Here is a 15,534-nt window from a genome sequence, read left to right as displayed (position 1 = left end):
GTGAGCGAGCACGTGTGTGCAGGCGGCTCTGGGCCCCCCCAGTTCTGATGACTGAGAGGGACCCGGCCGAGGACGAGAACTCCCAGCCTCGGGGGCAGTCGCTTTCCGGACAAGCCGGCGGCCACTAGGATAACCTGGGTTGGTGGTCTCTCTGTGCCTCCGCAGTGAGGCATCCGTCGCCGCGTCCCGTGGCTGGGGCCACCGGTGGTGCGGCGCCCGACCGCTCGAGGGGGGCGTGGTGCTGGGGCCAGAGGAGGTCCCGCGGCCGCAGGCCTCCCGCAGCCCTTTGTCTCTCTCGGGCTCCCGTCCGCCCGCCCCGCCCCTGCGCGCCCATTGGTCGCAGCCCGGCCGGGGGCGGGTGCAAGGGGCCGAGGGGGCGGGGCCGCGTGGCGTCAGCGCAAAGATGGCGTCTTCGGCGGCGCTGCTCTTGCGCTTGCGGAGCGGGCTCTCGCCGGGCTCCAGGGGGCTGTGCACGAGGTTGGCGACGCCACCCCGCAGGGCCCCGGAGCAGGTGAGCGGGGCGGAGGTGGCGCCCCGCGTGCCTGGACCCTTCCTGGGGATTCTGGACGGCACGCCGCCGCCGCCGCCGGGGACGTCGGAGACGCCCCACCTCTGGGTGCTGAATGGAACGCCGTGGCCTCCCGCGTTCTGGGGCGCTCCTCGGCCTCCTGCCGTGGGCAGCGCGTACTCTCCCGGGGTGGAGGCTGGGGGGCCATGTGCATTCCCTGGGCTCCGTCGCGCACCCACGTGAGCGCGAGGAAGTCACCTGCCCTCTGCCCGTTCCGCCAATACCTGGGGGGAGGGGCGCCGTGCCCTGGGGGTCCGGCCCGGCCTTGGGGGCTGAGCATTTTCCCCGGCGTCGATGGAAGGGAGTGACGTAGGCATTCAGGCTCCCGATTCAACCAGTCCCCCGGTTTACGGCCACCCAGCCCTTCTGATCTCCAGCCACTTCCTCATGCCCTGATAGATGGGTTGCCCCCTGCCCGCCTCTTACCTTTCCTCCTGGACCCCTGCTACCAGGAGCCCCGGGCCACCAGGTGCTTTAACTCCCTGTCTCCCTGTCCAGTTCCATCCCGCAGCTCCAGACGTCCCAATGCCCAGGTCCCCACCCCCTTCGCTTCTCCCCTCGCTTTTCAGGGCTCCAGAGTCTCCCAGGAACTGGAGGATCTATTGCCTCCAGCATCCAGCTGCCCCTGGATCCAGGCTTAGGACTGAAATGTGGTTGTGTCTGTAGGAACGGGTGACCTATCCGCTTCTCACTCCAGACCTGGGTTCTCAGCAGGGACCGGGGTTCCCAAATCACGGGCCTTCCCTCTCTTCTCTACTGGCCAACGTATCCCCCTTTCTCAACCACAGGCAGCCGAGATTGGGAGCCGTGGGGGCGCCGCTCAGGCCCAGGGGTCCCAGCAGCAGCGGGCGTCCGAGGGCCCCAGCTATGCCAAGAAAGTCGCCCTCTGGCTCGCGGGGCTCCTTGGGGCTGGAGGGACCGTGAGCATCGTCTACATCTTTGGTGAGGGCACCGCCCTGTTCCCCTAGTTTTCTTCTGTTGGCCTCCCACCCCATTCCATTCCATCATCCCCTCAGGGTCCTGTATTTTCATTCCACCCTTCCGTAGGGCAGCCACCTGGGACACCCGAGAAGGGAATGGGGAAGGGGGAGTGTCCCGAGGATTTACTCTTTCAAGGGGGCTCCTGGACCAGCCAACTGGGACCAGGAGCCCAGCCTCCCTGCCCCCTCTTCCTTTAGGACCCAGAAGACTGGGCCCATTTCCTCTTCACCCCTGTCCCCCTTGCAGGAAATAACCCTGTGGATGAAACCGGTGCCAAGGTGAGGGGAGGGCCCATTCTGTTGATGGGAGGGTGGGCCCCTTGGCCTGCTCAGGGTCCATTACCTACTCCTTATTGTGGGGGGCTAGTGAGTCCTCTTCTGGGCATGTGAGGGTTCTGCCTCTGCTGTCCCCAATACCCCTCGGGTTTTCTCTCCCCAGATTCCCGATGAATTCGACAATGGTGAGTAGACAAACATGCTGATTGCAGGGGTGTAGCCTCTGCACAACTCCCAGCTTGGTGCCTCCCCTTCCTCCATGAGTGGGGCAGGGGGAGTCAGCAGCTGGATGGCTTTGGACAGAGGGGCATTATAAAGCTTCAGCCCTTTTCCTGGCCCCTCAGCCTGAGCAGATGGTCAGGGACAGATGGGGGAAGGGAAGTAGGGAGGTTAGGGAGACTGGGTGGGCTTCTGACCCCTCCTCTTTATGACCCTCTCCTTTCCTCTAAGCCTCTGCCCCATCATCTGGCTGGCTCTTCATTTCCAGAACAATGTCTCTCCCTCCCACTCCCCTCCCCCAAGGGAGGGGAGCTTGTGGTGTGGGGGTGTCTGACAAGTTGGATGGTAGAGTCCTTGTCAATCCCTATCACACCTGGCCCTTTCCAGGAGGAGAAACTACTGCAAAAGCCACCCGTTAGTACTGGGGAGACGGGGAAAGGGATGGTATATGCTTCTGTAAAGACTCATAGCCTGGGAGACCGCGGGGCAAGTCTGCTCGGCCCCATCAGTGTAGGGTCTCTCTGACTTGGAAAGGCCTTGAAGGGGAGGGCTTGGTTGGGTACGTTTGGGAGTCGATACATTCATGTATTGCTGCCTTCTTAACCAAGAAGACATGGAAGTAGTGTCTGAGATCCACAGACCCAGAAAGTGAGCAGAAAAGCTTGGATTTAAGGTAGATGGCTTTCCTAGCATGACTGGCTGCTGGTGGTGGTCTTTGAAAGACAAGCCGTCGGCCTAGCATTGAGCCGGATGCGCTCATGAGCCAGGAACAAAGGGGATCCAAAGTGAGGAGCCTCCATGTTGGCGCCAGCGACAGTCGGGAGTGCCTCGTTGTTCCAGGAGCCCCGGCAGTGTACTGGGTTGCCACTGCCAGCCGCAAGGTCAGCAGTTTGAAACCCCAGCTGCTCCTTAGGAGAGAGGGAGACCTTCTGCTCCTGTGACAGGCTCAGAAACCAACAGGGGCAGCTCTACCCTGTCCCGTAAGGTGGTTAAAAGCCAGCATCGACTCTGGCAGTGAGTTAATGCTTTGTTGTCTCAGAAGCCGACGGGCAGCTCTGCCCTGGCCTACGGGGTCATGAGGCGTGGGCTTTGCCACCATGGAAGACCCGTGGCTTTTCTGGTTTGGGCAGTCTCTTGTGGGGGTTTCCCAGTACATCCAGCGTATAATTTCGGGCCTCGAGGCCTCCCTACTAGATATCAGTAGCATGGCGATCAAAAAGCCACCCCCCCACACACACACTTTTCATCCCCTACTCCTGGGCTTCCCAGTTTTCCCAGCCTGATGACACCCTTACAGAGGGCAGCGAGGAGGAGGAGGAGGCTGTTCTGTCAGGGAGTCTTGACCAGCGAGTGCACCATCTTGTGCATGTGGGGCTTGGGTTTCAAGAAGCAGGCGTCTGAGAGATTCGGGAACTGGCCCTGAAGGAGGTGGGAACGCCGAGGTATGGGTCGGCAGCAGGCTCAAGAAAGCTGTCCAGGCCAAAGGAATCAAAGACCGCCTGGCACCGGCTGAACCGCCCAGTCCTGGCCAGGAGACTGACTGACAGGTCATCAAGCAAACCTGTCAGCACTTTCCAAAGCGCACATCCACCGTAGCTGAGAACTCACCGCCGATCATCGAGTGAAGTTACAAGACTGCCCCAAAGGAAGCAGAGACCCATGTCTCGGTCAGCTCCGTCCTGGCTGAGCGCTACTTGGTGAAACCACCATGTGGGGCTCGGTTCGCCACGTCTGCACAGACCCGGCAGGCTGGCTGCCTGAAAGCGAGCAGCCCCAGGAGCTCCTAGAGTGGGCAGCGTGGCCCCTCACTGCAGGGCGGCAGAGATGGGCTTGTAGGGGTGAAGCGGGTGGGTGCGTGGCCCGGCTGCTCTGAACTTGGGGCTGACATCTAAGTGAACACTCGGGTATAGCCAGGCAGGCGACAGGTGCCTGCGCCTCTCCCTGGCCGTTCCATCCTTCTGTCCCTCTGCTGTTGGAGCCAGCCACGCATGGCTGTAGCCACGTGTGTGCACGTGTGGTTGGTATCTGGTGGATTAGCCAGGCCTCGGGGGCGGAGCTGCGGCTCACCCTAGACCCCTTTGTGCCCGGCTGTTCTAGATCCAGTGTTGGTTCAGCAGTTGCGCCGGACGTACAAATACTTCAAAGACTATAGACAGGTGAGCGGGTGCCCAGGCCCTGTCCCCAGACCCCTGGCACTCTGGGAGCTTGCCCACCCCATCCTGCCCTCTCTCGCAGATGATCATCGAGCCCACCAGCCCTTGCCTGCTCCCGGACCCTCTGCGGGAGCCATACTACCAGCCGCCCTACACACTGGTCCTGGAGCTCACGGGCGTCCTCCTGCACCCTGAGTGGTCGGTGTGTCTCGGGGAAGGCAGTCGGGGGCTGGGGGTTCCACTGGGCCTCGATGTGTGTCTTTTAACGAGGCAAAGAGTAAAGACGGGGAAGTGAGAGAGTCAGCCTGGGTCTGCTGTGTGCCTTGGGAGCAGGGGGCCACCCTCATCACCTGGCTGGCTTCTTCTGGGAAAAGAAGGGACACCGGCCCCATTGGGTGGGGCTGGTAGGGGTGTTGTTTAGCACTGGCCAAGTGCCCCCAGAACGTCAGCTGTTACTTCAGAACCCCAGACGTCCACCCCAGGAGTCAGGCAGGGGCCAGTCTGGTTCTGGGCCTTTATCCCCTTGGGGGCTCCGAGGGGAGCTGCTGGGTCCTGGTGCCTAACTGCCCCCCTTGCCTTCCCAGCTGGCCACTGGCTGGCGGTTTAAGAAGCGCCCAGGCATCGAGACCTTATTCCAGCAGCTCGCCCCTTTGTATGAAATCGTCGTCTTCACGTCAGAAACCGGCATGGTGAGGGCCGCCCTGGGCAGCAGGAGGGCCGAAGGGGAGGCCAGGGCGCACCCTGACGCGTTCTCCCTCCCCTCCCGCCCCCAGACCGCGTTTCCGCTCATCGACAGCGTGGACCCCCACGGCTTCATCTCCTACCGCCTCTTCCGGGACGCCACTCGCTACATGGATGGGCACCACGTGAAGGTGCCGTGTTAGGGCCTGGGGGGGCCGGCCCTTGGAGGTGTGGGGAGCAGAGGCCCCGCTCGTGCTTTTGCTGGCGGGGGGTGGGGAGGGACAGGCCTGCCTCACCCTTCCTTCCCTCAGACTGGAGTGGGAGGCAGTTGCCTGGGGACACAGAATTTGTACGAGACTGCATTTTCGTTGTCATACCTGAAGGCAGTGTCAGGGCCACTGGTCTGTCCAGGGCCCAGCAGCCCCTGAGCCCGGGCCCTTTTGTTTGTATGGGTCTCAGCATCCCAGGGTTTCTGCGTCTGGAAGGGTCTGCGGCCTCCTGCTGTGGCTCTAGGCCTGCCTGCACCTCTCTGGGCAGGGGGTGGAGTATTGTTCTAGAACCTTCAGTGTACCAGCGTATGTCGGTCCCCTCCCCACCTGCCTCACCCTCGGTATGGGGGAGGGACATCTGCCTGGGTGGGAGTTCAGGGTGGGGTGGGGTGGTGAGCATGTGCGGGTCTATGTGTGAGTACGTAAGTGTTGGGCCCGGCTATGCCAGCGTCATCTGTCCCTGGGTCTTGGCCTCTGCCCCTTGCAGGACATCTCCTGTCTGAACCGGGACCCGGCCCGCGTGGTCATCGTGGACTGCAAGAGGGAAGCCTTTCGCCTGCAGCCCTATAATGGTGTCGCCCTGCGGCCCTGGGACGGCAGCTCCGACGACCGGGTCCTACTGGATCTGTCTGCCTTCCTTAAGAGTGAGCTGACCTGTGACCCCTCACCTCTGGTTCCAGCCCTCCCTGCTTAAGAACACCTGGGTCTGGCTTGTCTTTAATGCTAAACTGAGGCAGGGAGCGGCAGGAGGTCCAGGCACAGCTGGGGTGGAGGGGCCTCTCCGGCTGCATGGGCTGCTCCTCTGTCACTCAGGAACTAGCTGGGGTTCAGAACCTTGTCCAAGGGGTGAGAGGTGTCCCAGGGAGTACAGTGCCCCAGCATCTGCCCTCTCCCCCATGGGCCTCGGCCGCTGACCCTCTGCCCCTGCCACAGCCATCGCACTGAATGGAGTGGAGGATGTCCGCACGGTGCTGGAGCATTACGCCCAGGAGGACGACCCACTGGAGGCGTTCAGGCAGCGGCAGAGCCGGCTAGAGCAGGTGGGTGCTGCCCGGGCCCAGGAAGACTCCGTCAGGGCTGCTGGCTCCGGGGCTTGGCACTGTTTGACTTTGTGACGTGGGGCTGCCGCTGTCCCTGCTTTCCTCTGTCTCAGGGGTTAGCAGGGCCCGGGTCGGCCTGTGGGCCCAAGGAGAATGAGGGGTGCTCCTACTCAGAACAGAAGGCAGGGCAGCAGCTGTCGGGATCGGCTGGGGGCCCTGGTGGGTGATGGGGTAGGAGGAGGCCTGGAAAGGGGGGAATCTCTGGAGACCTGGAGGTAAGGCCCAAGGGCCTGGGGCAGGAAGTCAGATGGCCTTGGGACTTTGAAAATGGGCCTACAGTTGGATTGAGTCTGTTGACAAGATTCCTGGGCCTTGGCTGAAAGGGCCCAGAGGGGTTTCCTGGAGATTTGGACTTGGGATCCCCTAAAGGACCAAGCAGTCTGGGCAGGGGGCCTGAGGTTAGGGTTGGGTTAGACTCTTAGCTTTGGGAAAGATCTGGGGCAGCTATTACGAAAGTTTGGGGCCCAGTCACTGAGGCTCAGCGGTAGGAATGCCCGGGTCCTGGACCCAGTGGGCTATGACCAGGTTCTGGATCCCTCCTGTGGATGAGTGGCTGCCATGGGAGTCCAGGAAGAGCATTCCGCCCAGCCTGGCCTGACCGCCACTATCTGCCGCAGGAGGAGCAGCAGCGCCTGGCCGAGCTCTCCAAGCCCAGCAAGCAGAACCTCTTCCTCGGCTCCCTCACCAGCCGCCTGTGGCCTCGCTCCAAATCGACCTGACCCCTCGGCAGGCAGCCGCCCACTCAGGGCGGGGTGGCAGCCACACGTGCGTCCAATAAAGTCGGTCCCAGGTGTCACAACTCATGTGTCCACAGCGTCTGTAAACCAGGCTCCGGGCTGAGGTGTGGGCTCTGGGGTCCCCCTCCAGCACCCCCACAGCAGCTCACTGGCTGCAGAGTGTGGAGCAGGGGCTTCATAATAGCTGATCCAGATATCCGAATACCTAGCCCCATTGTATTAGTCTAGGTACTCTAGAGAAACAAATCCACAGCAACTCATGTATAAGAGAGAGTTTTATATAAAGTTTAAGTGTGCATCACGAAAACATCCCAACCCAATGCTGCCCAAGCCCACAAGTCCAACATTAACCCATTAACCCAACACCAGTCCACAAAGTCCTCCACCTCACAAAACAGAGGCAATGATGCCGACTGCAGGAGGAAAGCTGAGTCAGTGAACGAACAAGCATCTCAGCACTAGCAGGGGTCTCCACACGGCTGCTCAAGCACCCAGGGCTGCATCGGAATAGGTCCATGTGGCTTCTCCTTGGGGATGTCTTATAGGAAGTCAATCTTGCAAGCTGAAGCAGGGAACTGCTAAGGCAGCTGCACCCTGGTGTGACCATCACAAAACAAGAGACCCGAGAACTAGAAAGGTGAGGCTCACCACCCATTTATCCCCCCGCCTCTCAATTAGCCCCACGTGATTATCGGCCAGGCTGGCACAATTAACTAACTCACCCATCTTCCAGTGTAGGCGCTGGTTGTCTGCCAAAGGGTGCACCTTCCCCCAGCCAGTGCCCCATCAGTGGATGGGAGATGCCAGGACAGGGGTCAGAGTTATCCTCATCCTGAGAGGGCAGGGCTGCTGCTATGGTGCCCCCCAACCGTACACACACACACACACCGAACCCCCACGCCACCAGAGCCCGGACTAGTATTGGCTCCTAGCCACAGCAGGCTGTCTGCCACAGGGTGACCAGAACTCTGCTCAGGCAGCATCCACTCACTCTGCCTGCTCTGTCCAGCCCAGTTACTAGCGGTCACTTGAAAAAGTGTGACCAGGAAAATAATTTTTTAATGGGATTGAATTTAAATTTGCTACAGGCTCCTCCCACACAGACTGGGGGCTATGTCAACCAGCGATGTGCGCCTGACTGCCCAGCGTGAAATCCGCTCCGCTCCGCACTTGGAGCCCTCTGCCTCCGTGCCCACAGGTGAAGTGTGGGCAGCACTAGTCTCCAGGGCTGGGCTGCAGTCTGGTGAGGTAGCCCCCTCCTGCCAGGTCACTCACACGACAGCTATGGGGGCCTGAGGCACGACATGAGCCTGTGCCTCAGTTTCCTCATCTCTAAAAGGGGCGCATGGCCGTGCTCTTTTTAGTAGGGTGCCTGCGAGGACCACAGGGTGATCCTTCCCCAGGGCGGACTCTGCCCTCCATTTTCCTCCATCCCCCCACCTCCACTAAGGTGGGGCCTGGTTCCGGGCTCTGCTCCGTAGGTCCACCTGCCCCATTTAGACTTGACCGCCTTCTACTGGAGCCCTCTCTGGCCCAGCCACCATGCTGTGTTCGTTCGGAATGTTGTGCCTTTGCTGTGCTGACAAATATGCCTTTGAAACCCAGGGAGCCTCTGAACTCTACGTCCTCTGCGGCTCACAAGCTCTGCAAAGAAGCAGGAGCACTGTCCCCTGCGGTGGGGGGTAGGGGGTGGCCTGGGCCCAGCCCTGTTTGCCTTCAGGTCTCTGCTCAGGTGGGACCCGGAACCACCTGTTGGACGTTGTAAACTCCCGGTACACGCCCTCCTCCAGCCTTCCGGTGTATTCTGCCTCCTGTTGGCCTTGAGGCGTTTCCACCCTGCGTGGGGCCGTGGTTACTCGGCTGCCTTCAGCACTGGAGTGTACGGGGGGTGGGGGTGGGCAGTGTCCTCAGGGATAGGAACAGCCACTGCAGAGGCCCTGAGGGAACCAAGACTTTGGTTCCAGAAAGATAGGTCCTGGTGGCTGGAGCAGGCGAGCGAGGAGAGTCATGGAGTTGAGCCTGAAGGTATCGCAGGAGATCGCAGAGGGGTGGTTCTCTGAAAGACAGCAATGGAGAACCAAGCCTGAAGACATTACAGTAATAAAGGGAGGGAGGGGTCTCCATTGAGGGGCAAGAGGTGGCAAGGCTGCCACCCAGTCCAGGCTGGAGACAATGGGTAGGATGCTAGAGGGCACTTGGGGATGGGCGGGGAGTCCCGGGTCCCAGGGCAGCCGTCACTATTAAGTGAGTTCATTACAGACACGTGGTCTGGTGCAGTGGCTGTCACCTGCTCCTTATTCCCACTATCTGAGTCTGTTTTGGCTCAGTCACAGGGTAGAACCGCCCCTGTGGGTCTATGAGACTGAATTTTTAGTCGACAGCCCATCTTTCTGAGGTTGGAGTGTATTTCAAGACCCCTGGAGAGCCCTTTAGGAGCCCTGGCAGTGTTCTGGTTATGCATTTGGGCTGCAATCCAAAAAGTCAGCAGTTCAAAACCACCAGCAGCACTACAGGAGAAAGATGGGCTTTCTGTGGCAGAGTGACTAATAGTTTCAAACTGCTGACCTTGGGGTTAGCAGCCTAATGCACAACCCACCAGGGTGCCTATGATGCAGTCAAGGGCTTGTGGACGCTAAAGGGAAAGCATGCTGGACAGTCCCTTGCAGGGCTCATTATCCCCAGAACAGCATCCTGATGATAGACCCTCGGGCCAGAAAACCCCCACCCAGCTTACTGAGAGCTCTCCCACCTACATAGCCCCTGATGCCCCAATGTGCCTTCTAAGAACTTGTACTTGAGAGCCATCCGGTCCTCTGGGGGGACTTATGAGTAGGTGGCAGGAGGACCTAGGAGGTTGGAGTGTATTTCAAGACCCCTGGAGAACCCTTTAGGAGCCCTGGCGGTGTTCTGGTTATGCTTTCGGGCTGCAATCCAAAAAGTCGGCAGTTCAAAACCACCAGCAGCACTACAGGAGAAAGATGGGCTTTCTCCTCCCATAAATACTTAAAAGAGTCTAGGGTGGCCGTGAGTCAGTATCGAGTCCATGACAGCGAGTTGAGTTCTTTTCTGGAGAGCCCTGGTGGTGTAGTGGTTACACGTTTCACACGGCGAAGTGCCAGGCCGGCATTCAAACCCCCCAGCAGCTCTGCAGTAGAAAGTCTGCCCTTTCTACTCCAGGAAAAACGGCCTGGGAAACTCAGGGGCAGTGTGCCCTGTTGCCAGGAGCCGGCATCGCCTCAATGGCAGCGAGTTTGGAGTTTGGCTTGAAGAACCGTTGGGAGACGGCAGCACGCCTTGGTCAGGGGTCAGAGTGGAGTGACAGGGTTCCGGAAGGGGGAAAGCAGAAGGGGTGGGACCCGGATGGGGGAAGTGAGGAGGCGCCTGATGGCCTCAGGAGGTGTGCACAGGGTTTCCTAGAGGAGGTGCAGTCAATGGCCAAATGGAGAGACAAAGCACGGAGTGGGAGGGGTGGGGGCATCAGAGTGCAGGGTGTTTGCTGGGTGTAAGAGAAGGCTCTGTCCCTAGGGGCCTCTATGTGGCCCGGCTGGCAGTGCAGCACGATCTTGCACCCAATAGAAAAACGGAAATTAATCTGGAAATGAATGCCTTTGCTTCCTTCCTCTAAAGATTTTTTTTGTTGTTGTGGGGGGTGGTGGTGGTGAAACACCTGCTCATAATTTGAGTTCTCTGCGGTAGCCCGAGAATACTAAGAGGCTGTAGGAGGGTCCAGAGGTGTCCCCTCCATCCTGAGCTAGGGAAGTGGAGGTGGGGGTGGGGCGGTTAGGGGGGGGAAATCTGCGCGGAGGAGGAGGAATCCCCTGCCCGTTTGCTCCTCACACCTTCCAGGGACCAAACGGGAGACCAGCTGCCACCCGGAGAGGGGGAGGGGTGCGGCCGCCGCGCAGATGGCGGCATTTACATACAGCTGGGAGCCCCTTTGAGGCCGGCGCTCCTCAGCCCTGGCCTGGCGTCTGTTGCGTGGTCCTCGGGAGGATTGGGGTGAGGAGGCTGGCATTGTCTTAGGGTTGCGGGGAGGACGCACAAGAACGCGCCCGCAAGTCCACAACCTCAGATCTTCATTGTTGCAACTGGCGGCTACCCGCCTGGGTCTCCAGCCATGCGCTCGCAGTTAAATGCCCATCCAGGTTCGCTTGCACACCCTGACGGACACAACCTGGCACTGCCAGGACCACACACACAAGCCCGCCGGCCAGGATTCTCACCAGCACGCAGTCAGTCACCCAGCGCCAGGGCCTCCCAGGCGGAAAATCGAGGGCAGCCCTGGTCTCCCTCGCGGGCGCCCATCCCACACACAGAAGCTCCAAAGTCCTTCCAACCTCCGGGCCAGGCTCCCTCCACGTCCCCCCGTCTGTGCAGCCACACAACGCCAGGCACAATCACGCAGCTCTGCACACACACACCCCAAACGTAATTAACAATCTCACCCACAGACTTAATTCTGGCCCCAAGCCACAGTGTCGCGCCCCCCCCCCCCCACACACACGAGGCTGCCCGTGCCCACGACCACACAGGCTCTCCCTGCTGGAGGGCTCCATCCCTGCCCCCTCCCCATCGAGCCCCCGCCCTCCCCCCACCCCCCACTCCAAGGCGGGCAGCGGCCCGGAGGGGCGGGGCCGCCCCTGCGGATATAAGGCTGTACGGCCAGCAGCTGCGGCCCTAGAGACCCCTCTTAGCCATGGTCGCCCCGCAGAAGCCCCGGCTCCTCTCCCGGACCTTGTTCCTGGCACTCTTTTTCCTGCCCCAGGTCAGAGGCCCGCGGGAGATGAAGTGGGAAGGGAGAGTGGGGGACCGGGGACCGGAGTCTTGGGGACGGGGAGGGGGCGGGGCGGACTCCCGCAGGACCAAAGCCTCACACTCAGCGCCCCTTTCCTCCCCAGGCGCAGCCGGCCGGCGTCTTCGAGCTACAGATCCATGCTTTCCAGCCGGGGCCTGGCCCCGGGGCTCCGCGGTCGCCTTGCAGCACCCGGGGCCCCTGCCGCCTCTTCTTCCGGGTCTGCCTGAAGCCCGGGGTCTCCGAGGAGCCCGCGGAGTCCCCGTGCGCCCTGGGCGCGGCGCTGAGCGCGCGCGGACCCATCTACGGCCGGCAGCCTGGGGCGCCCGCGTCTGAGCTGCCGCTGCCCGACGGCCTCCTGCGCGTTCCCTTCCACGACGCCTGGCCGGTGAGACCCACCCCGGGGTGCCCCTAGGCTTAGAACCCAACCCACCACCCAAGCCTTCCCTCCTCTTCCTCTTCGCTCCCTTCAAACTTCTCCAACTTCAAACTCATCCAAACCAAACTCACTGCCATCCAGCTAATTCTGACTCATGGCGAACCTATATAAAGGGTAGAATTGCCCCTGGGGGGGTGTTCTGAGAGCCTTTCCAGGGGAAGTTCCATCTTTCACCTTCTAAATTCCAAGGGGTCCCAAATTCAGGGCCCCCAGACCAGTAGGAGTCCCACATTCCTAGGCCCCCTAATCTCTATTTACTGAAAGTCACTTCCCATGGAATCTATTCATAGCGTCCCTACACAGCAGGGGGAAATTGCTCTTTATGAGAGTAAAGAGCCTATCTTCCTTATGCCGGAGCTGCTGGTGGCTTTGAACTGCTGGCCTTGTGGTTAGAAGCCCAATGTGTAACCACTGTGCCACCAGGGCTCCTAAACCCTAGTCACTGGAAATCCCAAATAACCTTGCAGGTGGGGAACTCCAAATTCCCAGAACTCTAAATCCACCCTCTGGAAGTGCTGTATTCACAGGACTCTGCCTCGGTCCTTTGGGCAGCCCTAAATCCTGGAATCCTCATCTCTGTCCCCCTATTCCCTTGCTCCTAACAAGCCCCCCATTCTGCCATTGGGACTCCCACTCTCACTCTGTCCCTCCTTAGTTCTTCCTACTGAGAGCCCCCCATTCCTAACTTCTTCACCTCCAAGATCCTGTGCCCTTTCCCCACAGCCGGAACTCACAGCGGGCACACACCTGTATATGAATTCTAGAGCTAGCCTCAGTTTCCTCAAGGTCCTTGGCAAGAGTCTTTGGTGAGGAATCCAACTAGGTACCTTCACTGAAGTGCTTCAGTAGTTCTCAACCTGTGGATCTCGACCCCTTTGGGGGTCGGATGACCCTTTCACAGGGGTGGCCCAATTCATACAGTAGCACAATGAACAGTTATGAAGTAGCACTGAAACTAATTTTATGGTTTGGGGATCACCACCACATGAGGAACTGAATTAAAGGGTCACGGCATTAGGAAGGTGGAGAACCACTGGATTAGCACATAATAAATTCTCAGTAAAGAAAGCCAACAATTCCATTCCTTCCCTGGGTCAGCCCTCTAGGAATCATCCCTTGCCTGCCTGGTCCCCAGGAATGCTGGGGCTGTAGTGGGTTTCGAATTGGGCTGCTACCCACAAGGTCAGCAGCTTAAGCGCACCACCTACTCCTCAGGAAAAAGAGGAGGCTTTCTTCCCCTGTGAGGAATTACAGTCTTGGAAAACCACTGGGGCATCGACTCGATGGCCGTGCGTTTAGTTTTGGTTTTGTCTGATCACCACAGTTGGCCGTCATGCTTCATCCTTAAATTCTGGTCTTCATCAAAGCCCTGCCTTCACTGATAGCGTCTATCCTCTTCCTTCTCGCTCCCCCAACCGACCAGGGTGCTTTCTCTCTCGTGATTGAGACCTGGCGCGAAGAGTTAGGAGAGCAGATGGGAGGTGAGTGTCTTTGTCCTGGGACTGTGGTCTGGGGTGTTGGGGTCTGCTGTGAGTTCCAGGGTAGTGAGCAGGTCATGCCTGGCATGCAGGATGGGGCCATCCTGGGTGGGGGGGTCACCACAGCTCCTGGATTTAGGGCTGTGCTGACTGCCCCAGCAGCTTACGAACTCAACCTAGGAATGTCTTGGGACTAGATGTGTGTCCAGAGGCCCTTGGTGGGATGGGGGCGCTCTCAAGTTGTCTTGGGATGGGAAGCCACCAGAGCGGGAGCTAACTTTGTCCAACCCTCCGCTGGTGGCCTGTCGCCATTAAGGTTTGGGGGAGCAAGGTGCAGTAGGAGTTCCTTCGGAGTCTTCTCAAGGATGCTCTGCGCCATGTCCATAGAGAGGTTCCCAGGAGCGCCTGGGAGGTGTTGTGAAGATTGGGGTCTTTCTTAACCTTACTTTGGGGAAAGCTTTGATACGAGGGGGATTTTGAGGATGGTGCAGGACCAGGCAATGTTTTGTTCCGTTACAAAAGTGGGACCAGACTTCACAGCCACTAACCGCTGGGATTCTGATGGCATTTTGATACAGAAAGCTCCTAGTTCCCCAGGGTCGCTATTGCAGACATACCCCAGTGACTGCCTGGCTGTAACCAACTGAAGTTTACGTTCTCCGTTTCAGAGGTCTGCATTCAGGGCGCTGGCTCCCTCTCTCTGTGGGGCTCCGGACAAAAAAGGTTCTGGTCTTAGAGCTTCTTTTCCTAGGCAGGCCATCTCCACATGGCTTGGCATCTTCTGTTCCCCTAGCTCGGCTTGCTAGTTTTCATTGACTCTTTTATAGCTCAGAAAGAATGGACTCAAGTCATAACCAAACCCCATGGTGCCCAGTTCACATAACAAAGACAGCCCTCTCCTCAGAGGGAACCTAACCCTAGAATCAAGGTTAGGATTGACAGACAGCACTTGTTTGATTGGGTGGGGGTGGGGGCAGTTCAATCCATAACAGGGTGTAACAGCTTTGCTGTGGGAAAACTGTCATCTCCAGGCCCCCCAAAGTCTCAGGGTGCAAGGAGTCATTGATGGCCTAGTACCTGGAGTCTGTTACCAGTTTGATAGAGGAAGCTCCTGAGGCACAGGATGAGGGGGATCTGGTTTTGTCCCTTGGCCATATGTCACAGGGTGCTATAGGGGGTAATTTATAGCTAGCTGTTACTTTAATATCAAAGGATTTGAGGGCACCACATGGGGTCATTCCACAGCTTTTCGGAGTCCTTTTCACTGCCATTGAGTTGGTTCTGATTCTAACTCACAATGAGCCTATGAGTTAGAATCCTCTGGAGGGTCAGGAGTTTCGTAGGGTTTTTATTTTGTTTTGTTTTTCTTAATGGGGGTGCGGCTGCTTGGAGGCAAACGCTTGGTCGTTTGAGCCCACTCAGCCACCTGGTGGGCTGAAACATCTGAATGATGATGCAAGGGCGCAGGACCAGTCCGTTTTGTTTTGTTGCACCGAGAGTTGCTCTGGGCCAAACTCTGCAACATGGGGACCTCAGCCAAGGCACCCAGAAGCCCGGCCTGGCGATGGGAAGCCCACGGCGCAGGTCTACTCCGCACATGTGGGGGACGCGCCACGAGTGGGGTTGTTTGCGGGGGAACTGTTGCCAACGTGGTCCTAGGGAGCTAGTTGGAATCGCGAGATCTGAGTTTTCTGAGCTTATAGCCTTGCTAAGTGGGCAGTTGCCGCTACCCCGGCGCCAGAGGCTAGCCCCAGGTCCTTTTGGCAACATTTTGAGGTCGCTGCGATTTAGAATCTACGGGACGGCCAAAAAGCTTTTGACTTTTGCTTAACGGGGGTCTGG

The 15,534-nt window shown here is 59.1% G+C and overlaps 2 protein-coding genes across 2 annotated transcripts in view; both read left to right on the top strand.

Moving 5' to 3' along the window:
* Positions 1-390: 390 nt before the first annotated feature.
* On the top strand, positions 391-7,049 carry TIMM50 (translocase of inner mitochondrial membrane 50). Its single transcript, XM_004710320.4, has 11 exons — positions 391-511; positions 1,357-1,510; positions 1,796-1,827; positions 1,988-2,009; positions 4,141-4,199; positions 4,279-4,398; positions 4,781-4,885; positions 4,970-5,068; positions 5,634-5,790; positions 6,080-6,186; positions 6,864-7,049. The coding sequence occupies exons 1-11, from the start codon at positions 404-406 to the stop codon at positions 6,963-6,965; spliced, it is 1,065 nt and encodes a 354-aa protein (XP_004710377.1). The 5' UTR covers positions 391-403; the 3' UTR covers positions 6,966-7,049.
* A 4,630-nt stretch (positions 7,050-11,679) lies between these two features.
* DLL3 (delta like canonical Notch ligand 3) overlaps positions 11,680-15,534 on the top strand; it is a 61,555-nt gene continuing 57,700 nt past the window's right edge. Inside the window, exons 1-3 of the mRNA XM_030886359.1 lie at positions 11,680-11,748; positions 11,882-12,163; positions 13,638-13,695. Of these exons, the coding sequence (XP_030742219.1) occupies positions 11,680-11,748; positions 11,882-12,163; positions 13,638-13,695 (409 nt within the window). The remainder of the gene's footprint in view (positions 11,749-11,881; positions 12,164-13,637; positions 13,696-15,534) is intronic.

The sequence above is a fragment of the Echinops telfairi genome, unplaced genomic scaffold (genome assembly GCF_000313985.2).
Source record: "Echinops telfairi isolate 266 unplaced genomic scaffold, ASM31398v2 ScPeMD7_655;HRSCAF=1070, whole genome shotgun sequence".
NCBI lineage: Eukaryota > Metazoa > Chordata > Mammalia > Afrosoricida > Tenrecidae > Echinops > Echinops telfairi.
This window is presented reverse-complemented; position numbering and strand designations above follow the sequence as displayed.